At 40.9% G+C, this 24,854-nt stretch overlaps 1 protein-coding gene across 1 annotated transcript in view; it reads left to right on the forward strand.

The window, feature by feature from the left end:
• The window catches only part of LOC138749173 (double C2-like domain-containing protein beta), a 210,317-nt gene that overhangs the window by 74,708 nt on the left and 110,755 nt on the right, over window positions 1–24,854 (forward strand). The window contains exon 3 of the mRNA XM_069910187.1: window positions 10,639–10,713. Coding sequence (XP_069766288.1) covers window positions 10,639–10,713 — 75 coding nt within the window. The remainder of the gene's footprint in view (window positions 1–10,638; window positions 10,714–24,854) is intronic.

The following is a 24,854-nucleotide window of genomic DNA, read 5'->3' on the forward strand; positions in this document are numbered from 1 at the left end:
CACCTTAAGTTTCTTGCCTCTGAGCCAGTACTGGATCGAGCTTTAGATCCCATGGACTTTTCTGAGCAGACTGTCAAGTGGCACCTGGTCAATAGCCTTGCTCAAATCCATAACTCTCATCGCATTCCTTGTTACCTCAAAGATTTGTTCAAGACAGTCAGACACTACGTGCTGATTGTCTGGGATTAATCCATGCCTTTCTAATTGAAGTTTCATTGCTCTTAGAATGCTTTCCAATAATTTGCACACCATCAGAGTTAATTAACTCGCTCGGATTGACTTGATTTATCCATAACCATTAAATTCTCCCATCCCCCCACCATTTTCTCCCTACCCAATCTTTTCCAGATTTGTTATAAGGATAGCTGGCTTCAATACTCTCTCCACTCCAGTAACAGGGGAGGATTGAAATAATTGTCATTTCCTGCAATTACCTTCCTTGAACAGCCTAAATTAAGTTTTATTTGTTTTCAAAAAATGCCAAACTCAGAAAAATTTATTCTTTTGGAATTTTTATCCCATCTCTTATCCCACAATCCTACATGTGAAAGATTGCATTGACAGCGCCTTGTTTGATAAAATTCATGCTGGCGTTGTATATTAGTGATTTGGATAAGGATATAAGGTTTGCAGACAACACAAACACAGGTGGTCCTGTGGATAACATGGAAAGTCATCCATGTCTATAGAAGGAAATGTATAGATCAGAACGAGGCTTAGACAGATGGAATTTACCTTTAAAGATCGATGCACATGCACGCTGAACTCTCTTTGTTCCCCCCCACAAGATCCTCCTATTTGCCCTTTTTCATCTCTAAATGAATAATTTCTCTGGATTAAATTCAATTTTGCTTCACTGATCAGATCCTTCAACAGTGAATTTCACAACATGAAATGATACCGGGAATGAAAGGGTTAGCAGATGAGGAACCATTTGTCAGCTCTGTACTCTGTACTCGTTGGAGTACAGAAGGATGAGGGGGGGAGACATTACGAATGCTGAAAGGTCTGGATGGAGTAAATCTGGCAAGGATATTTCCCCATGGTAGGGGATTTTAGGCCATGAAGGCATAACTTCAGGATAAAAGGGCATCAATTTAAAACAGAGATGTGGAAACTTTCCTTAGTCAGAGGGTCATGAGTCTGTGGAACTTGTTGCTACAGGTGGCTGTGGAAGCGAGATCGTTGAGTGTATTTAAAGCAGAGATTAACAGACATTTGATTAGTCGGGGCATCAAAGGATATGAGGAGAAAGCTGGGTGAATGGATGGATCAGATCGTGATTAGAATGGCAGAGCAGACTTGCTGGGCCAACGCGCCAACTTCTCTTGCCATCTTGTGACCTCATAAACACCCGCCAATGAAGTCTACCACCAAAAACTCTGAGAACCCACAACCTTTTTTCTCACGCTACGCTGTCCTTTTGAGATGGGCTTTCACTGAAACTTCATTCCGCTATTTGTGCAGAGAGTACACGATTAAACATGATAAAGTAATGTTCATGGACAAATGCATTAGCCATGGTCTGTTAACAAAATATGGCAAGTATTAAATTGGTTTTTTTTTTGGCATGTTTGCCACATGCTGTGATTAATATGCAAATTGGGGGTCACATGTGGCAAGGAAGAGCAACTCAATAAATTGAAAATTGCCACAGTTGATTCATACCATTTTTTTTTCTGCGAAGTAGAAAGCCAGCCTTCCTTTTGTGTCATGAAATTGATTTTACACAGCATCGAAAAAGTTAAGTCTGGTAGTGTAAGTACCCTTTCAAAGATGCAGTATTTGCAAAAGTATGCAGAGAAATTCACTAACTCATAGTAAGTGACATTAAAATATAACAAATTGCCATTGTAAAACAAAATGATTCTTGTCATTCTGTTTCTTACATCATTCCTTTAGCCTTGTTTTTCTTCTTCCTTAATTCTTTATTATATCTAGTTTGATTGTAATTTCTCCTCTTCTTCTGTTGTTTGTTCCTTGATCCTTTAAGCTTACTACCTGGTGAGATACATTTGGAATCATTTCTCATTTGGAGTTACTGTCAGTCACACAGCACAGAACCAGGTCTTTCAGCTCACCAAGGCTGAGGCAACTGTCAAATACCCAATCGCATTAATCCAGCACAATATCCTGTTTATTACCTCCATATCTCCACGAACACTCACAGATAAGGCCTAGATCCCTTGTTGGGCTAATATTTCATTATTAGCTTGCACTTCCTTGCTCCAGAGAAAATTGGAGCAGAGGTTAGATCGAAAGAGCAAATTCTATTCAAGAAATGGAATCCAGGAATGCTAAGATGCTGCAGGAAAGTGGCTTCATGGGAAAAAGTCAGCCCTGATTCTCATTGAATGGCAAAGCTGACACAATTTGGCCTATTCCTGCTTCATTTTTTAACATTCTCATGATATTCATTCACTGAGAAAAATGATTAGAGAAACCCATCCAATTTACTGAATGAAAGCAAAAATGCTAAGGGCAGGTCAGGTTTCAGTTTTCATATTTACTGTCACATACAACCCTGAGATTCTTTTTCCCGAGGGTGAGACAGAATAAGCCCTCATTGGTAGTGCAAAAAAAAACTGTACTCAATGTCCGTATGTGAACAAATAAAGAAATATAAACAAACTGTGCGATACAGAGAGAAAAAAATCAATAAAGTGCAAAGGTAAGAGTCCTTAAATGAGTCCCTGATTGAGTTTATTGTTGAGGAGTCTGATCGTGGAGGGGTAGCAGCTGTTCCTCAACCTGGTGGTGTGAGTCTTGTGGCACTGACATCTCTTTCCTGATGGTAACAGTGAGAACAGAGCGTGTGCTGGGTGATGTGGATCCTTGATGATTGCTGCTGCTCTCTGACGCCAGTGTTCCCTGTAGATGTTCTCGATGGTAGGGAGGGTTTTACCTGTGATGTCCTGGGTTGTAGGGCTTTTGCAGGGCTTTATGCTCAGGATTATTGGTGTCTCTCTACCAGACCATGATGAAGCCGGTCAGCTCACTTTCCACCACACATCTGCAGAAATATGTTGGGGTTTCTGATGTCAGGCCAAACCTCTGCAAACTTCTGAATCAGGTCAGGCAAACCCACGTGCACTCGGTGTCGCTGAATGGACTTTTTTTTGCTTCTCTTCCTCTCTTTTGCTTCTCTTTCTGTATTAATGTATACACGCAGGGCAACTCTATTGGTAAATCTTGGCAGAAGGCAACTTTGTGTAATATTACATGTCCTGTACATGGCAATAAAAGAATCTTGAATCTTGACTATCTGGAAGGCCAGATCTGAGCACATTGGGACTTTTTGCCATTCACAAGTTAGGAGCTCAGCAGACATATTTTCCAAGAACTAGGAAGTTTGCAGTGGGCAAAGGCAGTTGGGTAACACAACAGCAGGGCAAAAGGATGTCTTCGAATAATGGCGGTGCTCAGCATTGGGACCTCCATTGGGAAACCCTGGTACGTCCCAAGATAAATACTGGCATCAGAATGGAGCATGTTCCCAACAGAGAAAAAAAACACCGATATCAAATCAAGGAGCAATAGAGAGTTTTTTAAAAGGGAAGAATTTGAATTTCTTTTTCACTTCCTCAAATCAATTTGAAAAACCACATCAGCACTTGTCTGACTCATGAAGCCGTGCAGAGGGAATCTCAATTTTTGACAGAGATTATTCGTGCTGCCAGATCAGCCCTGGGTACCTGGATGAATATTTCTCAATCATTTGGCTTTGGATGCAGCAATTGGAAAATCATGTCAGCCAATTTTCTGATGCACCCTGCTATTTAGTTTTCTAATGCACACTCCAAGTTCCCCAAATTTCCCCAGATAAAATTCCAGCTGATGACTTTGAGTTACAATCATGAATTCATAAATCTATTTTATTAAGCAATAAATGGATTACGTGATGAATTACCAGGGAAACTGTACTAGATTATTTTTATCTGAAGTGGCCATACCTGCTGCTCTATTGTATTTTAAAAGAGCATGATTTCCCATTTTTATTCTTCCCTGTGGCAATAAATAGGAGAGTTTAGATTAAATGCATGATTTAAATGTAGCCCAATATTCAACTTTTTATTTTTATTTTGCTTATTTAATATTCTGTTGTGGGCAGTGTAAATCACTCTTGCCAGTTATTATCATGTCACATTCCTGCAGATATGGGAGTATTCCAAGCAACTTATTTCACCAACAAAGGGATATGTGTGACTTAGTATGACAACAACACCATTTACAAATGTAGCAGACAGTTTACAAAGGGACAGTGAGATAACATACAATAAGGAGATTGAAAACTTGGCTGAATGGTGTACAAGCAACAACCTCACACTAAATTTCAGCAAGACCAAGGAGATGATTGTTGACTTCAGGAAAGGAAAACCAGAGGTGTACGATTCAGTGATCATTGGGGGAGAGGGTGAGCAAATTTAAATTCCTGGGAGTCACTTTTTTGGGGAACCTTTCCTGGTCCCATCATACTAATGTCATCGTGAAGAAAACATATGAGGGCCTCTACTTCCTCAGGGATTTGCAGAGATTCGGACTGTCATCAGAAACTTTGGCAAACTTCTGTAGATATATGTTGGGAAGTGTGCTAATCGGCTGCATCACTGTCTGGTATGGGGACGCCAATACCTCTGAGCAGAAGACCCAACAACAGGTAGTGGACCCAGCCCAAGACTCTCCCCATCACTGAAAAATCTACATGGAACTCTGCGTTGGAGAGCAGCTACATTCATCAAAGACCTACACCACCCAGCATGTGCTCTGTTCTCACTGCTGCAATCAGGAAAGAGGTGTAGGTGTCACAAGACTCACACCACCAGGTTCAGGAATAGCTACTACCCTTCAACTATCCGACTCCTCAACAATAGATTCATTTATTAGTGAGTATTTATTTCCTGTATTTTCAGTCATTTTGTTTACATTTATTTCTTTTCTACACATCTTTCTTGAGTACAGTTTACAGTTACCGATAAGTAGAAATTCTGCCAGGTCCTCATGAAAAAGAATCTCAGGGTTGTATCTGATGTCATGTATGAACTCTGACAATAAACTTGGACTTTGAACTTTGACATCCTTGAAAAATTATAAACGAAAACTGGTTTTGAAATTACTGCAGTAGACAAGCTGCAAGAAATCATTTGTTCAAATGCTTGAATTCAACGTCAAATCTCAAATGCACTTTTCTTTTATCTAAAACATCACCATTGCTTTGCTGAAGATCTGAGATAAAAACCAAAAAATGCTGGGGACACCCAGGGGTCTGCAGCATTTGTTGAGAGGGAAAAAATTCAGGTCAGTGACCCTTTCGAAGAACAATTCCTTCATTTGTCTCTCTTGTAAAGTGGTGTGAGAAGAATGCTTCGTTGTCTTTGCAAATTCCATGAACACCTTATCTCAAAATTTTCTGCAGCTAACATCGGGACCCAAGTAAAACTACTACAAGGCAACTGTTATTTTGAGCTGTGTGGGAACATTTATCAAAATTATGTTATTTAAGCTGTATTTTGTCAGATGCTTACTTATGTAAACAATAAAGAAACACATCTGGCAATAACATTTGCAAACCTTAGATTACCTCTAAGAATTTAGATTTGCACTCAACTATCTTTGGTTTAATTGGTTTCAGTTATCCTCATCCTGGTCTGTGCAATTCTTTGATCAGAAAAGGACTATGCAGGTTCTTATAGCTTTTCAAGTGTAGAAGAAGAGACAGGAGGGCAGTTATGATACCGTCTTCTCCTTGATATTGGAGCAATGCCTTTTTGGACGTAAACTTTCAGTCCCCAGCCTACTTGGTAAGACTTAAGCATTTATGTTGAGCAGAAACTCAGCTACTCAGTGCTTTTCCATTCCTGTATGAAAAGAGGACCAAAAGTTGGCTCCTTTGTTTCGATATTAATTTTGGATTGTAAACCCAATCGTTTTCATGAGACATTGGCGAAAAAAAATTAAGATACCCTTTCCTTTGTTTGCTACTATAAACAAAGCAAAATTTGTATGAGCAGAAGTCAATTTTCATAAGCTGTACTCAGGTCTACATTTTCAGTATCCTTAGCAAATGGAGGAGAAGTTCTCCATTTGACATTGTGCCCCAAGAAGAATTTATTTTCTCTCCAATTCATCTTTCTATTTTGTTCCCCCCTTCCTTCAGTTTTCTAGAGATTAGCCCTCAGATAAAGTAGTGGTCCTCAAAAGTTGCTCACACACCTCCAGTGTTCAAAGGCTGTTTCTTAACCATGTTCTTTTGGAAGCCTGGATGTATTTTAAGCACCATTAAGGAGAAATATATCATATCCTGTTTGCTTGCAGGTGGATTAAATCATTTTGAAATAGTCAAAAATGGGTTTTAAATTGATACCCTTTCATCTGTCAATGCAAAGAAATTTCTTTCCAGACCATGTTAGGTAAAAACATCATGAGATGGGACCAGAGAAGGAGTCTCCCAGTGCTGGGCCGTAACAAGATGCAGTTGTGACCTTGTACTCACAAGATAAGAGTGGGGATGACAAATTGATGTGCAGGAGGCTAGCAGAGAGGGACAGCAACAGTTTATTCATTGGACAATGTCATGGTATGATAATTTACTAAGTACGTATCCTAAGGTATATAAAAAACACCATTTTCTGATAACGGCAGAATGCGCCTTCTCCAACTAACACTGTTAGTTGCAAGTGTTACAATCCGGCAATAAAGAACAAAGAACCTTGATTTCGACTCAGTCTGGTGTTTGACTCACTCATTCTTGAACAAAGCAGACCTAACAACCAGTGGCTGAAAATATGTCATCAGTTTTTGCAATAGCTACCATATTAGCAATGTGATAAATTGCTGGTCATTCAATCTCCTCGAAGCATTGAATAACTGACCGCGAATGAGCACAGTATGGGAAAGATTTGTTTTGAAATGTGCCTTGGAGGCATTGCCAGAAACGATACAATGGAGGAGCACTCATGGAGCCAAGGGGCATTACATGGATAAAAGTGTAACTACAACAAAAACTGCAGCCTTGCTTTGAAGTTATGGGGCAGCTTTCAAATACTGGCGTGACCTGCATTTGAATGATCCATTGCTTTGGGTCGTATTTGCACATTTGTTTGGGCTGGGTACCATCTCCAAATAATGGGAAGGCATAAGTATAAAATTCAAACTGCAGAGATTGGTTCTGCTGTGTTGTAAATCTTGCAAGTTGTAAATTTGCTACTGGCACCACCCTTTCTCAAATGATGCAAGAAAAAATATATTTATTCATTGCCAATGCAGCAAACAGTGGTGCCTCCCCTGCACATTGTACTATTTCCATCATCAATAATGTTATAGCAATAGATAAATGACCTTTGTTATTGTTGAATATCAACTGATGAGATCCAAACAATCCAAGGTGACTCGAACAATGTAGTTAGTTAAGCTTGGCAAATATGATCAGGGAAGAGCTCAAATGATTGAATCTGCATGAAAATGTTGCGACTAAAATGCTGAAAATTTAATGTTGGCCATCATTAATCAAACCTAAGCTGTTTAATCATTGCACCCATGGCATTGCTAATATAATTGTATTGTCTACATTCAGCCAGCATATATGGCCTGTTACTGTCAATTATTCAAAATGAGAATTGATAGCATTTATTTTGTTGCTGTAATTGAAATGGAATAAGTTAAAATTTTCTGTCTTCAAAGGCAATTGTAATTTTCAGGGCTTGTATTGTTTTTGCTATATATTGACATGAATGACCTTCATGTTTGTCTGCTTCAGGAAAGAAACATTCTCACCTCTTCACCACTCTTATGCAGCTTTTTGTCATTTCCTCACAGCTGCTCAACTTCTTCATCTCAGCCCCTTCAATTAACACTGGCAGTTTCCTCTCTCTATTCCAAATGTACGTGAGCAATTCTTGCCTAACATCCAAGCACCTTCACCTCTCGATCGATCAATCAGAACCAGAAAACCTCAGCTGATTTTTAGTTTACACCCCCTCCCCGACTGCTGCAAAAGTCACCATCAGTTCATTTTCATTCACCAAGTTTCTTTCATTGCATCCAACAGTTATCAGGCTCTTGAATCCTCCCCCCCTCCCCCCCCCCCCCCCACTTATTACGTGAATCAGGGATTGCTCTGTCCCCACAGAAGGACTGTCTGCCCTATTGCTAAGTCACTTTTTTTTGCACTAGTATATTTATTATCCAACTATTTTCTTGTATTTATTTTATCTTTTTTAATTCAATTTGCATCCATATTGCACTGTCAGTATTTTTATACTTGCTTCTTTGCTGGAGGGCTTGCTTTCATTCGCAGTTACTTGTATATAGCACTATTCTTCGTACTTCTAGTTAGATGCTAATTTCATCTCATCAGCTTTGTATCTGTGCTTGGCACAATGACAATAAAGTTGAATCTAAATTTAAATTAAGTATACTATTGTACCTGTTTTAGTTGTTTCTGGCATTTTTTTTAGCGGCAGCAAGTAAGAATTTTGGTTCACCCTGTATGTTCATTGCACAATATATATGACAATTTTCATGCATTTTGGATGGGGCATAATCTTTTTTAAAGGCAGGACAGTTAGTGGCTGAGTGGTCCCTGCCATAAATTTCTAACTATATGAAATAGAAGACCTCCTTACAAATGGAATAAAAGTTTGTCCTTTTGCTCTGTCTCGTTAACATTTTCCAGGAGAAATTTAAATTCATTGCACAATAGGATCAGATTAAATGTTTGTTGTTATGAGAATTTCAGAATTTATTGTCCTGAGCATGTCGCCAAATTTGCTTGTTTTGCAGGAGCACCACCAGGCACAAATATTGCTATAAATTAAAAAAAAAATTAGTGCAAAAAGAAGAGAAAGTGAGGTAGTGTCTGTAGTCCATTCAGAAATCCGATGGCATTGGGGCAGAAGCTGTCCTTGTGCTGCTGGGGGCTCGTCTTCAGGCTCCTGTACCTCCTTCCTGATAGTGGCAGTGTGAAGAAGGCATGCCCTGGGTGGCGGGGGTTCTTGAGTGTCGAGGCTGCTTGCTTAAGACTCCCCCTATTGTACATGTCCTCGATGGAGTGAAGGTCGATGCCCACGTTGGCACTGGACGTGTCACGACTCTTGTCATCTTTTGCTGTCCAGTGCATTGGCACCTCCGCACCAGTCAGAATGCTCTCCATGGGAGACCTGGAAGAATCTTTGGTGAAATACAAGATCTCCTCAAACTCCTCATGAAGTATAGCCATCGGTGAGCCTTCTTCATGATTGCATCGACATGATGGCCCCAGGACAGATTGTCGTAGATGTTGACACCCAGGAACTTGAAGTTCTTAATTCTTTCCACTGCTGACCCCTTCGATGACGATTGGTTTGTGTTCTCCTGATCCCCCCCCCTCCTGAGGTGTATAATCAGTTCCTTAGTTTTGCTAATGTTGAGCATAAGATTGTTGTTGTCACTCATCTAGCTGATCTATCTCACTCCTGTACACTTCCTCATTGTTGGTCCATGACTCTGCCGACAACTGTGGTGCCATTGATAAATTTGTAAATGCCATTTGATTTATGCCTACCCACACAATCCTATAGAGTGAGAAGAGCAGTGGGCTAAGCATGGATCCTTAAAGTGCACCTCTGTGCTTTTGATTTGTACTGACTATGGTCTTCCGATGAATAAGTCAAGGATTCAGTTGCAGAGTGGGTGCAGAGGCCCAGGGTTTGGAGCTTGTTGACCAGTACTGAGGAGATAATGGTATTATAAACTGAGCTGTAGTTGATAAAGAGTAGCCAGATGTTCATGTTGCTGTTGTCCAGGTGATCCAGAGCTGAGTGGAGAGCCAGTGATACTGCGTCTACTGTGGAAATACTGTGATGATGGCCGAGTTGCAGTGGATCCAGTCCTTTGCTTAGGTACGTGTTAATTCTGGCCATGACCAACCTCTCAAAGCATTTCAACACAGTCGATGTGAGTGCTACTGGGTGATAGTCATTGAGGCAACTCACTCCGCTCTTCTTGGACACCTAAACAAGTGACTGCACAGGTAACAGTGAGGTTCTTAAGATATTGTCCAATCAGATAAGGTATTGCTAATAATTACTTTGAATTCTAGTTTTAAGGAGTACTTTTGGTCATCAATCACCCAGAATCTGGTATTCATGATTTCTCAAAGACCGCTATTAGGGTTGTGTTTCTCTGTTAAATTGGGAAATCGTCTGTTTTTTCCTTTGTCAAATGTGTTAATAATTCTTTCATTATGGAGCATCCAATTTGGGTTTGATGTTTTAATTAATGTTTCTGAAAATCTGCCACTACAAATATAAGAAAATGTTGAGTTCAAATGAGAATTATAATAATATTCTTTCCTCATCTGCTTTTTATTTATGTCCTTTGTAGTTGAGTTTTATTTGGAACATCTGAATTGACTGATGTTCTGCAATCTGCTTAATTTTGATATAGTGTAATTGAATTGGAAAGCAATTTCCGTGATTAAACTTATATATTTGAGCTTACTTTTGGTTGATTGCTAAGAACCGCACAATCAGGCATATCCTTTGCAGTGATACAAGAGAAGAAGTTGTTTTGGGTCAATAATTGTTCATTGACAAATAATTGCATTAATTGGCCAGCAGTAATGACAATGTATCCTCACTTTTTCCCCCCCCCTCCCCAAAGGGCCTCAAGTCAATGGACCACAATGGACTTGCTGATCCATATGTCAAATTGCATTTGCTCCCTGGTGCCAGTAAGGTAAGTTTATGGTTTAATATCAGGAATGTGCTCAGCTACAGAAAATGGAAGAGTAGAGATTAATCTCATCCATTGTCATAATATGAAATATACTGCAAATCCACTCAGTGACAGAAATGAAAATCTGCTTTTGCTTGCTGACAAAGAGCTTTTGAAAAAGTCGGACTATTTTTGGTGGGCGTCTCTTGCACAAAATTGCCACTGATGAGGTCGAAATTGCTACTTAATTGACAGTTTAATCCAAGGAGATTACAGAATGTCTTATTTTGCCGACAAATGGAATTCATGGCGGTGTACCACGTCATGAAGGGTGCATTTATACTGCAGACAAAAGTCAGAGAACCTTTGTAGAAGAATGGGTTGAAGGCTGAACTCCATTAATGCTATATATAGAGAGAGCTCTGTTTTTCAAACAATGAGAGAGTTCTGAATATCCTTGACTGCAGATGTGCAGTCTTGGTAAATCAAATTGATGGCAAGTGTCAGCTACAGATATGTGCTCTCTCATCATATAAATAAATTTTGGATAAGTCTGGAAAGTCCACTGGTTCAAATTATGGCATGTTAAGCAGTTGAATTGAAGCAGTCTGGTCCATTGTTCTCCAGAGAGTCTTGCATTGCTTCTTTCTGGAGTCAGGCTAGTTCTGAATTTATATTACTAATTTAACCATATCACTAAAATAATATCACTTTCGCATGAAGCTAAAGTTGTCTGGGGAAGTTTTTTCAATAGCACATTTCACAGATATGTTAGTTAATCACAGACAATATTCTAATGTCCATTGGTTGTCAGTAATGTTCCTCAGTGCCTGATGTACAGCCATTTCTGAAACAATTATTTGAATAAATTGGGAAGCAAAATGAATGTATCCCTTACTTTCCAATGACATGTCTCACTCAGATAAAAATTGATGATGAATTGATTGATAATAGAAATAGTGGGATTAAAATTAGAGAAATTAATGGGTTTTAAAGGTAATAAATTCGCAGGAACTGATTACACTGGACAACATTTTTTTTTCCAAAAGGTTTGCTTCTTGAAAAGAAAGGGGATTATGATAGACAAGATGAAGCTGAACACAAAGATCATTTCAGATTTGCTCTATCACGTAGGAAATTTGAGACACATTAAATTAACTTTTAATTCATTTAGCATATTTAATCACATATTGACGCTGACACATAGCATTAGTTCATCTGACCTAAAAATATTTTGCCATTGATTTTCATTTGTACTCAACATCTGATGCCTCTCCTGTCAGTGTCCAACAATAGTTGGCCAACATTGATGAATTCCAGTTGTCCTGATACTGCTTTTCCATGGTCGCAATGTCCCGGTGAAACCTTTCACCACGTTTGTCACTGACTGCACCAAGATCAGCAGGGAAAAATTCCAAGCGCGAATGCAGAAAATGGGTTTCATGTTGCACTTTATGGTTTTGTATGCTCGAATTAGGCTTAAAATATAACAGGAAATCAGAAAAAAAGGTTATTTCTAAAAACCAGGATGTGATAGGAAAATCTTAAAGTGATTTTCGAGATAAGCAGCCCAAAATCCATAAAATGCAGCCAAAAGTGTTCAGGCAGCAAATTCTTCATTGTTCAGTGTTGTCTTCAAGTGCTTTGAAGAGGGTGCCTTTGGGGATAAGGATTAGTGGTCGTCATCTTCCAGAGTTCTAGAATTGAACTTCCATGAATTGGAAGTTAGTAAATGTAGCTCCACTATTTAAGAAGAAATGGTGAAACAAAGCTGAGAACTGCAAACCAGTTAGCTTAACATCAGTAGTGGGGAAAACACTGGAACCAAATTTTAAGAAATTGGCGACAAACCACTTGAAAAATAATAATTGCCTTGTGCAGAGTCAACACAGATTTATGAAGGGGGAATTGGTTTGAAAAATATGTTCGTTTTTCAGTGTTGTCCAAAAAAGGATAAAGAATGCTTCTCAGGAGATCTTTAATAAGGGATTAGTCAACAAAATTAGAATGCATGATAGAGCAGCTAATGGAATGGTGTGAACGTGAATGACAAAAACAATGTGATCCTTCACTTTAAAGCAGAGACATGGCTAACAACATTAAATTACATTTAAGTTGATTTTTAAAATTACTGTAGTTAAGTGTATTTAAATGTTGGTCTTTCAAACTTAATTTTTGGATCATTTTGAATTTCTTTCATGACTTTGTTTTAATATCTCTGAATATAAAGAAGATATGTTGATGAGTTTGACAGACAGTTAGACCAAAACTAGTGGGCTGTCAAATACATTTTCAGACACTTTATGGTCTCTCTCCCCGCACATCCTGAAAAATGATGGTATTCATCGTTGTAATGTACCATCCTTGCAGATGGTTTTCCAGTGAGGTTATCGTAGGTTAACTTCACAATGATGTACATGCTGAAACTAAACCCAAAGTTTGCTCAAAGGCCTTTGGCAAGTAGAAAGCATGAATGGCCCAGCACTGGCAGGAAATATAGGGTGTATATCTTCTTTCTTCTTTGGCTTGGCTTCGCGGACAAAGATTTATGGAGGGGTAATGTCCACGTCAGCTGCAGGCTCGTTTGTGGCTGACAAGTCCGATGCGGGACAGGCAGACACGGTTGCAGCGGTTGCAAGGGAAAATTGGTTGGTTGGGGTTGGGTGTTGGGTTTTTCCTCCTTTGTCTTTTGTCTTCTTCAAAGGAGGTTGCTGCCCACCGAACTGTGAGGCGCCAAGATGCACGGTTTGAGGCGAGATCAGCCCACTGGCAGTGGTCAATGTGGCAGGCACCTTTAGGCAGTCCTTGTACCTCTTCTTTTGTGCACCTCTGACACGGTGGCCAGTGGAGAGCTCGCCATATAACACGAACTTGGGAAGGCCATGGTCCTCCATTCTGGAGACGTGACCTACCCAGCGCAGTTGGATCTTCAGCAGCGTGGATTCGATGCTGTCGGCCTCTGCCATCTCGAGTATTTCGATGTTAGGGATGAAGTCGCTCCAATGAATGTTGAGGATGGAGTGGAGATACACACTCATATAATCATGCACTTTACGATTTAGAAGTTATCATTTTGGTTTTTAAATTATTGTAAAGATTTTAATTACTATTAATGAAATCCAAAGTAATTCATTTATTCTTGGTGTAATTTGTACAGGAAATGTGAATGGAATCACGTGATGCCAGCAATATTTGAGTGTTAGGAATTATGCTGATTTAATTTGCAGAATGAAGAAAACAATTTATTGAAGCAAATTTATTTCGATATATTTCTACTGCTGTCAATTCTTGTTTGAAGATACGTCAGTTGTTGTAGGGAGTGAGAGAGAAAAGGTAGTCGATAGTTACTAAAAATCAACCTTGCACTCAATGTCACCAAAACTAAGGAGCTGATTGTTGACTTCAGGAAGGGAAATCCAGTGATCATTGAGGGATGAGAGGTGGAGAGGAAGAGCAAATTTTTTAAGTTCTTGGGAGTCACTATTTCAATGGATCTTTCTTGGACCCGACACACCAATGTCATCGTGAAGAAAGCACATCAGTGCCTCTACTTCCTCAGGAGTTTGTGGAGGTTTGGTATGACATCAGAAACCCTGGCAAATTTCTACTGGAAATTTGTGCTGGAAAGTCTTCTAACCGGCTGCATCACAGTCTGGTATGGGGGGGGGGGGGGGTGTTGGGGGGGAAACACCAATACCTCTGAGCTGAAAACCCTAGAAAAGGTCATTGACGTAGGCCAGGACATCACAGGCAAAACTGTCCCAACTTTTTTTTTCAATATTTTATTTTAAAATATTTAAACTACAATAACATCAATTACAATAAAACTTGTATACAGAAAAATATTTGTGGATAATAACAAAACAAACCCCAACCTCCCTCTCCCTCCCCATTAATATCCACCCTACTTCCCTTGTATCTACCCACTAAGAAAGAAAGAAGAAAAGGAGATCATCAATTTTATATATAATTCAACTACTCGGCTGTGAAACCAAGATATCTCACCGAAACGGATTGAGAGCTCAAATCTTCACATCAAGAATTTTCAAATAGGGGCGCCATACTTTTACAAAAAAATGTACTTATTCCTTGAATTATATGTTATCTTTTCAAGAGGGATACAAGATTTCATTTCAGTGTGCCATCTTTGCATTCCCAAAACTGAATCAGATTTCCAGGTAATAGCCAATCAGCCAAGGCTAAACAAATGGAAGTTTAACTTTAAATACTTTTTCCAAAAATAATTTAACTTGTATCCAAAAGATCTTAACTTTAAGGCAGATCCAAGTCAAATGAAAAAATGTACATAACTCTTTACCTTATCTAAAACATAAATCTGAAGATATTAAATTAAATCTCTTTAATTTTTGAGGGGTTAGGTATAATTGATGTAAAAAATTATACTGTGTTAATCTGTACCTTACATTTATAACCTTAGTCATATTCTCTTTACATCAATTAATTTTCATCTATCTTCCTATTCAAATCAGTTTCCCATTTCATTCTTAACATGAATATTTGACTTAGACCATTTACTTTGTAATAATTTATACATCTCAGATTATTATTGTTCCCATTATTGATAAAATCTACATGGAACACTGCTATCAGAGAGCATTACCAATTATCAAGGATCCACACTACCCAGCATACACTCTGTTCTCGCTGGTGCCATCAGGAAAGTGGTATAGATGCCACAGGACTCGCACCTCCAAGTCTAGGAAGAGTTGCTACCCCTCCATCATCAGACTTCTAAACAAAAAACTCAATCAGAGACTTATTTACCAACTCTTACCGTAAATGCCAACATACAGGACGATCCTCTAAATTTAAAAATGTGGCCTTAAAATCAGATTGTCTTATATGCCAGATCTAAAATCAACTCTGCTGCCATCTTCCCGCTGGCTCCGATGCAATCTTGCACATATCCTGTTGTGGTGCGCTGTTAGACAGAATCAGACACACACAAGGTAAAGACTGAACAACAGGCTTATATCCACAAAAACCTCCACAGAGCCAGGCTGGCTGTGGCTGCAGCAACTCAGTTTGAGGCCTCAGGAGGCCAGCACAGGCTTATATCCCGAAGGGTGATTGACATCCAACTGGGTAGGGCTGACTGATTGGCAACCGGCCAGGTGTTGTCCTGTCCCCTTACACTTCTTCAGGTACAGAGGTTGCCCCCTGCGGTAGGCTGGTGGTGTACCACCACCCCTGTTAGCTATCAATGTAGTCCCAGCACTCCTCCGTAGGGGTCCATCCACCCAGTCCAACTGCTGTCGGCTCTGCACATGCTTTAAACGACCTGCAACAGGAGTAGATAGTGGTATATTTTAAAATATACTAATAAAATTAGCAGGGTAATTTGGTATTAAAATATTTGTGATTTGCTTTTCACAGCATCCATGGGTCAGCAGTAAGTGCCAGATTTGGGGCAGGGAGGGGATTGTCCTATTCAAAGGATATCGCTCAAATTTTAGGTGGAAATGACAGGGTCATCCTACACAATACTTTGCACATTATCTGTTTCAGAAGCCAACACCAGAACATCTTTCAAGAGGGTGAACCCTCGCAAGGTATCAGGCCTTGATGGTGTACCTGACAGGGTACAGAAAATCTCTGCCAACCAACGAGTTGGAGTGTTTCAGTCTCTCACTGCTGCAGTCAGAGTTTGCCACCTACTTCAAAATGATATCAATGGTACCAGTGTACAAGAAGAGCAGGGTGAGCTGCCTCCCTGACTAACACCCAATAGCACTCACATCTACCATAATGAAATGCTTTGAGAGGTTGGTCAAGGCCAGAATTAACTCATTCCAAAGCAACTACTGCAATTTGGCACAATCATTTCACAGCAGATGCCACCTCACTGGCTCTCCACTCAGCCCTGGATCACCAGGACAACAGCAATATCTACATCAGGCTGTTTTTCATTGACGACAGCTTTCAACACCATCATCCCTTCAGTACCAGTCAGCAAGCTTCGAAACACGAGCCTCTGCACCTCCCAATGTAACTGGATCCCTGACCTCATCATCAGGAGACCACAATCAATGCAGATCAGTAACAGCATCTCCTCTTTGCACCTCAAGGATGCGTGCTTAGCCCACTGTTCTACTCTCTCTGCACCCTGACTGTGTGGCACAATTCAAATGACATCGACATATTTACCAATGACAGACAGTGGTCAGCAGTATCATAGACGGCAATGAGGAAGTGCGAAGGAGTGTGGTGCGCTGTCGGTCAGAAGCAAACACACAAAACCCCAAAGATTGTATGACAGGCTTTACTTGACGTAAACTTCCACAGAGCCAGTGAGCTGTAAACTTTGGGAGTGACTTCGAGGGGCCAGCTCAGGCTTATATCCCAGAGGGTGATTTACACCCGACCGGGTGGGGCTTGGTCCATTCAGGTTGGCTGATTGACAGCTGGCCAGGTGTTGTCTTGTCCCCATGCTCTTCTGCAGGTAGTGAGGTTTCCCCCTGCAGTAGGCCAGTGGTGTACCACCACAAGGAGTGACAGATCAGCATGTTGAGTGGTGTCACAACAACAACCTTCCACTCTTTGTGAAACCATGGAAGTGATTGTGGACTTCAGGAAGGGGAAGCCAAGGGAACTCAAGGGAGATGCCAATGCACAGGACTAGAACAGACTTCAGTGGGTTATAAACTCAGCCAGGTCCATCAGTCTTTCCTTCATTAGGGACATCTTTATGAGCCAGTGCCTCAGGAAAGCACCTTCTATCATCAAGAGCTCTCTCCACTCAGGCCTTCCCCTTTTCTCACTGCTATCATCAGGAAGGATGTACAGGAGCCTGAAGACACCCACTCGACGATACAAAGCAGCTTCTTCCTCTCCGCCATCAGATTTCTGAACAGATAATAAACCTCTAGACACCACCTTGCTCCTTTTTTTGTACTAGTTATTGTATAAATCTTGTATTTATTGAAACTGTATAGTAATTTTCTACATTGTTCTGCACAATACTGCTGCCACAAAGCAACAAGTTTCATGACCATAAACTTGATTCTGATTTATTATTGAATATTTATTTTCTGAATTGCACAGTTAGTGAGTTTGCATGTGTACGTATCTTCTCTTAAGTACTATTTTTTTGCACTACCATTAAGTAGATACATGATTTCCTGATACACCAGTGAAGATATAACATCGCGTCACAGTGCAGGCCCTTCAGCCCACAATATTGTGCCGACCCATAAATACCAACCAAAAAAACCAAAACTCTCCCCACCGCACAACCCTCTATTTTTCTTTTATCCATGGGTCTGTCTCTTTAATACTCCTATTTTTCCAGCCTCCACCACCACCCCTGGCAATGCATTCCAGGCACCCACAATTCTCTGTGTTTAAAAAAAACTTGCCCACCTTGGGGAAAAAAAGATGCTGACTGTCTACCTTATCTAAGATGTTTCTGAAGGTTGTGAGGTGGATGTTTCATTTGGTATTCCTTTCCAAAATGTCTGGAGGTGGGGGGCACCAGAGAGGTATCCTACTTGTGTTCACCATTCAGAGAATTTGATTCCAACTATTTGCCGGAAAGAAGGTTTGATAGAGGTGGTTTAGATGTAATAACGCCAAAGGACTATGGTGTACAAATTTAAAGGTTCAAAGAGGATTTTAAGTATAGAATTGCTGTTGGGATTGTTGGGAGAGGTGACAGAAACAGATTGTGGCTCGAGAAGGAATCATTTTACAGGTTTGTGGGTGTGGTGCGCCGTGGCGCAGCAAACAACACAAAACTTGAAAGACTGCACAACAGGCTTTAATCAGCTTAAAGTAGAAAGTGTATATCCTCCGGTTCTACGTGCCTGACTGGTTTAGGAAAGGGCCGGCTCGAGTCTTTATATGGGCCGGTGATTGACAGTCAGCAAGGTGGGGCCAGCCTCCCAGGTGAATTACCTGCAGGTACATTGGTTGCCCCCTGCAGTAGGCCAGTAGGAGTGCGGCTGTAGTGGTGGTTATTATCGCCACAGTGGGAAAGAGCATGATGAGCTAACTGAAATGAAAACCTGAACAGAGACAATGAGCTGAATGGCCTCTTTCTCTGCTGTTACAATCCAACGATTCAATGAAAAAGTTCAGAATTTACAGCGATAAACTTCACAAATAATAGGTACCTGCTACCAAGGGTTTCCGTCACACTGAGGACTAACTTCATGCTTTCAATTTGCTTACCGTGCACACTCGTTCTGCAACAAGACACTACTTGCCAATGCAAGTTAGCATGTTATTCTTTGTACATTGATGATTTAAAAGGCTTTGACTTAAAATAACGCACATGGAGATATGCCTCCTGGCCATGACAGATCAATTAGGCTCTGTGGCCAGAGAGGTTGTGAATTTTGTCTATAGCCAGCAGGCTCTCCTGGCCTTAGCAGCTGTTTCTACTTACTCCTGTTCTCCTGTCAGTGGCTGCTTTACTTTCACAATGGAGAAGACACACACCTAGAAAACAATGTGTGGGAAGAACAGTTTGTAGGCTGAATTTAACAATAAAAGAGGTCAGAGCAGGAATGGATCTTTCTGAAGTTCAAAGCCTTGATAATCCTCCCCATTTATCTTCTTCATATTGCTTTAAGTACAACTCTGTGTCATGGTGTCAGTTATATAGCACAGAAACAAGCCCTTCAGCCCATTAATTCTCTGTTCTGACAGATGGATTGGGCACTAATCCTATGCTAATCCTCTTTATTAACCTCAGATTCCCCCCAGTCTCCCCTGGATTCAATCACTCATTCGTACCCTACCTGCCAAAAGGTTTGTGGAATATAGAAGGAAACCAGAGCATCTGGAGGAAGCCCACACAGTCACAGGGAGAATGTTAAAGATCCCCACACACCTCATCAGAGGTCAGGATTGAGCCTGAGGCGCTGAGCTGTGAGGCAGTGGTTGGCATTGTTGCACTATTGTGTTGTCCATGGTTTCACTCACAGGTAAATGCCTGATAGCAAAACATGAACATCTGCAGACACCGTGATTGAAGTAAAAACAAAGCTGGAGAAACTCAGCAGATCAAGCAACATACTTTGAGTAGCAAAGATAAAGATACATAACCAATGTTTCTGGAACATGACAATGTAGCAGGTGATGCAGTATGAATCGATGGTATAACAGGATGTTATACCCCAGAGTGAGGGGAGAGTGAAGGGTTTCCTTCATACACTGCAATGCTAAAGGATTTGTACCAGGCAAGTATTGCATTTCAAGAAAAGGGGACATTGTTAAGCAGCAGAGCCCATTTAAAAGCACCCTACAGGGACAGTGGTGATCATAACAAGACAAAGAGCCTTGTGTGTTATCACACATGAGCACTTCATAGATCTGGATTGCCTCACGGTGAAAAATAACCTGGTCCAGCAGCAGACGCACAACCGGAAGAAAGTGAATGAGGTTACGATTTCTCAGGGACTTTTTAATTAATTTCCAGGGGTTGTTCATCATTGCCCAGTCCAGAGTCGATTGCTCATCTCAAATCGTCCTTGAGTAGGTTTTGACCGGATGTGGCACCTTTATGTTAAGTCTACCCAGCCCTGCTTCTGGCATCCCCTCTGCACTCATTACTGCAAGGTTGACCTATGCCTCATTACTAATGGGGGAGGAAGGATGTTAGTCAATGAGGCTTGTGGAGGAACAGATTTCTGCCACTATTTATGATCCACAGGGTTTCATAAAGGTCTTGCTTCGAGCTGCCAGATCTGTTCTGAATCTATCAGTTCATCCCAGTGTCGATATCCCGCAACCTGATGGAGGATGCCCTCGGTGCAAATAAACACCATACACTAGAAATCACATCCGCATCTGTTTATGCGTAATTAGCGTCTAACACATAGATTTAAATTTAAGACTTCATCTGGTTCTGAGCACAGGAAGGATTCCATGAACTACTGTGCTGTCCATTCATCCCATCATTGACAGCACCGATCATATGGGATTGGTACCATGCAGTGCCATTGGTACAGTATCTATGGGTTACAGTATCTCTGCCAGGATATTCATTAGCCAAAGGTTACCTTGAAAAAAAACTTGAACCTCATGTGCCATCACTGTTAATTATCTGGCAGTTGTCTGGGTGTGTCATATGTTGGGTTCGATGTCACGAATGCCACAGTGATCGCTTTCTTAAAATAAATAAGCCCCATTTTTGGTGACTTTAGATTGGCATTTAGCTCATAACTGGAGCACCAGACATTTGTCTCTAAAACAAAGACGTTGCTCCTGGCGATAGCTGAAATTGATCCTTGTATCTTCCATGGGTAAACTGGTGAGGACAAGGTCAAATGGAGACATCCGTCAATTGCTCATCTCATCAGTCACAGACCCAGCACGTCAGCTGCTCTATAGATGTCAGCTATCTCGTTTGGTCAGACGTAGTGGTCCTGATATAACCATATAACCATTTACGGAGCGGAAACAGGCCATGTTGGCCTTTCGAGTCCGCACCGGTTCACTGATTTTTTATATGCTCTAGGAGATTGTCAGGGGAGCCCCACTTAGTCCATTTCATCCCCTTACTGCAATCATTGCTTTTACCAAGTATTGTTCAACATACGGGAGCAATGAAATATTGGGTGCATACTAGGTGGTGACGAGGAAGATGTTTCTTTGCCAGTTTTCAGATTCAGATTCAGATTACAGATATATTGTCAGAGTTACATGAATTCACATATAACCCTGAGCTTCTTTTTCCTGCAGGCGAGGCAGAATCATATTGGTAGTACAAAAAAACTGTACACAACATACATGTAAACAAATAATAATATATAAGTAAACTGACTGAGAGAAAAAAATAAATAAAAGTACAAGAGTCCTAAATGAGTCTCTGATTTGGCCTTTTCCTGCTTCATTTTATTATATTCTCATGAGATTTTTTGTCTTGTTATGATCACCACTGTCCCTGTAGGGTGCTTTTAAATGGGCTCTGCTGCTTAACAATGTCCCTTTTTTTTGAAATGCAATACTTGCCTGGTACAAATCCTTTAGCATTGCAGTGTATGAAGGAAACCCTTCACTCTCCCCTCACTCTACAACATCCTATTATACCATCGATTCATACTGCATCACCTGCTACTTAGTCATGTTCCAGAAACATTGGTTATGTATCTTTATCTTTGCTACTCAAAGTATGTTGCTTGATCTGCTGAGCTTCTCCAGCTTTGTTTTTACTTCAATCACGGTGTTAGAGAAACCCATCCAATTTACTGAATGAAAGCAAAATGCCAAGGACAGGTCAGATTTCAGGTTTCAGATTTATTGTCAAGAGTACATTCACAACATCGCATTCAACCCTGAGATTCTTCTTCCTGTGGGTGAGACAGAATAAGCACTTATTGGTAGTACCAAAAAACTGTACTCAATGTACACATGTCAACAGATAATGAAATATAAACAAACTGTGTGATACAGAGAGAAAAAAATATCAAAGTGCAAAAGTAGGAGTCCTTAAATGAGTCCCTGATTTAGTTTGTTGAGGAGGAGTCTGATGATGGAGGGGCAGCCGCTGTTCCTGAACCAGTTGGAGCGAGTCTTGTGGCACTGATACCTCTTTCCTGATGGCAGCAGTGAGAACAGAGTATGATGGTGTGGATCCTTGATGATTGCTGGTCATCTCCAATGGCCGTATTCCCTGTTGATGTTCTTGATGGTGGGGAGGGTTTTGCTTGTGATGTCCTGGGCTGTGCCCGCTACCTTTTGCAGAGCTATACCGTCAGGGGTATTGGTGTCCCCAAAACAAACTGTGATGCAGCCAGTAATTTTGGCTCATCATACACCTTCCTGCCAATCACTGTCAAATGTTGCTCTGAGGTTAAAGGCGATTACCCTCAACTAGCCCCACCTCGAGAATTCAATCACCTTATCTATGTTTGAACCAAGGCTGCAGTGAAATTTTTAGCAACAATCCCAGAACAAACTTAAATGAAACACATGAGCAAATGTTGAATGTTGCTGATTAGCACCATTGTCGATACTTTCTCTTGCTCACAGATGATCGGCAAGATAATATTTAGCCAGATTGAGTTTGTCCCGCTGTTTGCGGACGTGGAAATATAATCTTTTTCCACATGGAGTTAAGCAATAGAATCCGACGATCTTAGAGTCAAGTGCATTTCTCCACATCATCGATTAAATGTTGGAGTTGCAATTTTGCTGGAACAGTTTGGGTAAAGGCTCAATTGCTTCTGGGGAGCAGTTATTAAGCACCATGGCCAGGGTTTCTCTCGTCCCTTGCTCATTTTCTATGCAGAAGTTTCAGTGACTCCTTGATATTGCTTGGACTTCATTGGGTTTAATGAAGACAGGGCTCTGGGGACCTCAGGACAAAGTCCAGATGGATCATCCATTTGATGAAAATGTTAGCAAATGCTTGAAGCTTGTCTTTTGCACTCATATGCTTGGGGTCTGCGATTGTTGAGTTCAGGGACCTTCCTCCCCCACTTGTTACCTGTTATTATCCATTTAAGATTTGATGCGGAAGGATTGATCTGAATTTTTGGTTGTGTGATCATTTAGCTCTGCCAATTGCATGCTGTTTTTAATGGTTAGTACAGCTGTTGCAGCTTCAAAAGGATAGAAGAGGCAGAAGGAGGGCTATGGCACTGAGCACTGAGCTTGCATCACCATTCCCCTTTCAGAGAGTTATAATTCTTAACCCTCTGCCCTCTCCCCTATCACTTTTTAGCTTCTTTCTTTTACCTTCCTACAACTCACCTGTTAGCCTCTTCCCCTCCTTCTAACTGTCTGATTTTTGGACACTTCCGATGAAGGGATCAGGCCCAAACTGTTGACCGCCTTTTACTTCCTATAGATGGGGAGTAACCTGCTGAGTTTCTACAGTACTGCACCAGAACCCAACATGTGTGGATTTTCTTGTTCACCCCTCCAAATCATAGGTTTCAATATAATCATATCCTGTTCTTTATACTCCAAAAGGGCTATAGGCCCAACCTGCTCAAATTTTCCTGAATTATCAAATCTTTCACTGCAGGAACCAACATAGTGTGTATTCTCTGCAGTGCCTCCAATGCCAGCTCATCCTTCCCCAAATATAGAGAGCAAAACGGTTCACAATTCTCCTAGCACAGTTCTCTCTGCATCCTGTAAAGAGGCATCAAAATCTCCCTACTTTTATTATAGTGTATTCTACCATGAAGATGGATGCAAAATAATCAATGAGAATTTCTACCATTTTTGTCATTCGCATTATTAATTCTGCAGTCTTGTCTTCCAAGGGACCAGTAGGCATTGGCAACTTCAATGTTATTTGCAGGCCAACATCAGACTCCCTAAACTCTGTTCTGAATTCTGTCATGGGGTGTGATTACCAGGTGGACAGGGGAAAAGATTCAAAAACATGCTCCAGCTTTTCTTTGGGGTGGGGGGGGGATGGGTAAGAGGGGGAATTGCAACATCCCCACTAACTCTTTGGACTCCCTCGTGAATACTCAGAGGGCAGATAGAATTTCCTGGATTGTAACGTGAACCCTGAATCTATACATCAAGAAGCCCAGCGAAAACAGTAAAAAGAGCACACATCTCATATATCACCTACCTGCTCACTCCACCTAGCGCATTCTGTCCCATCTGTGGAAGACAAACAGACCAAATATCTTGGCATCTGCATTGGAATGATCAGACGCATTATACAACGGTGAAGGCAATAGGAGTCCTAAATGCAACTTCCATCATTGTTCAACTTCTGTCAGGAAGAAGTTGTACCTCGCCCTCATCAGACCACACTTGGAATACGCAGTAGCTGCATGGGATCCATGCACAAACAAAAACTCTATTACCATCGAAGAAGTCCAGAGATGGACAACAAACCCGGGTCATTAGCGCTATAATAGGATTATGCTATCCGCTATGCTAATCGTGTATAACCCTCAATCTCTATTCACAATTTGTCACAAATACATAAGGAAGAGAAGCGAATGTTACAAAACTCCTGGATTTGTTAAAGTGGAGACCTCTCCAAGACAGACATGAAGCACACCGCCTGACCTGTTTTTACAAAATGCTAACCTGCCAGCTCGATATAGATGACCAATTCTTCACCGAACCCAAGCCTGCTCGGAGCAGACGAGGGCACACAACCCAATTTGTAGAGCCATCTTCCAGGACAGACGTGGACAGCAATTCATTCTTCCACT

The sequence above is a fragment of the Narcine bancroftii genome, chromosome 14 (genome assembly GCF_036971445.1).
Source record: "Narcine bancroftii isolate sNarBan1 chromosome 14, sNarBan1.hap1, whole genome shotgun sequence".
Classification (NCBI taxonomy): domain Eukaryota; kingdom Metazoa; phylum Chordata; class Chondrichthyes; order Torpediniformes; family Narcinidae; genus Narcine; species Narcine bancroftii.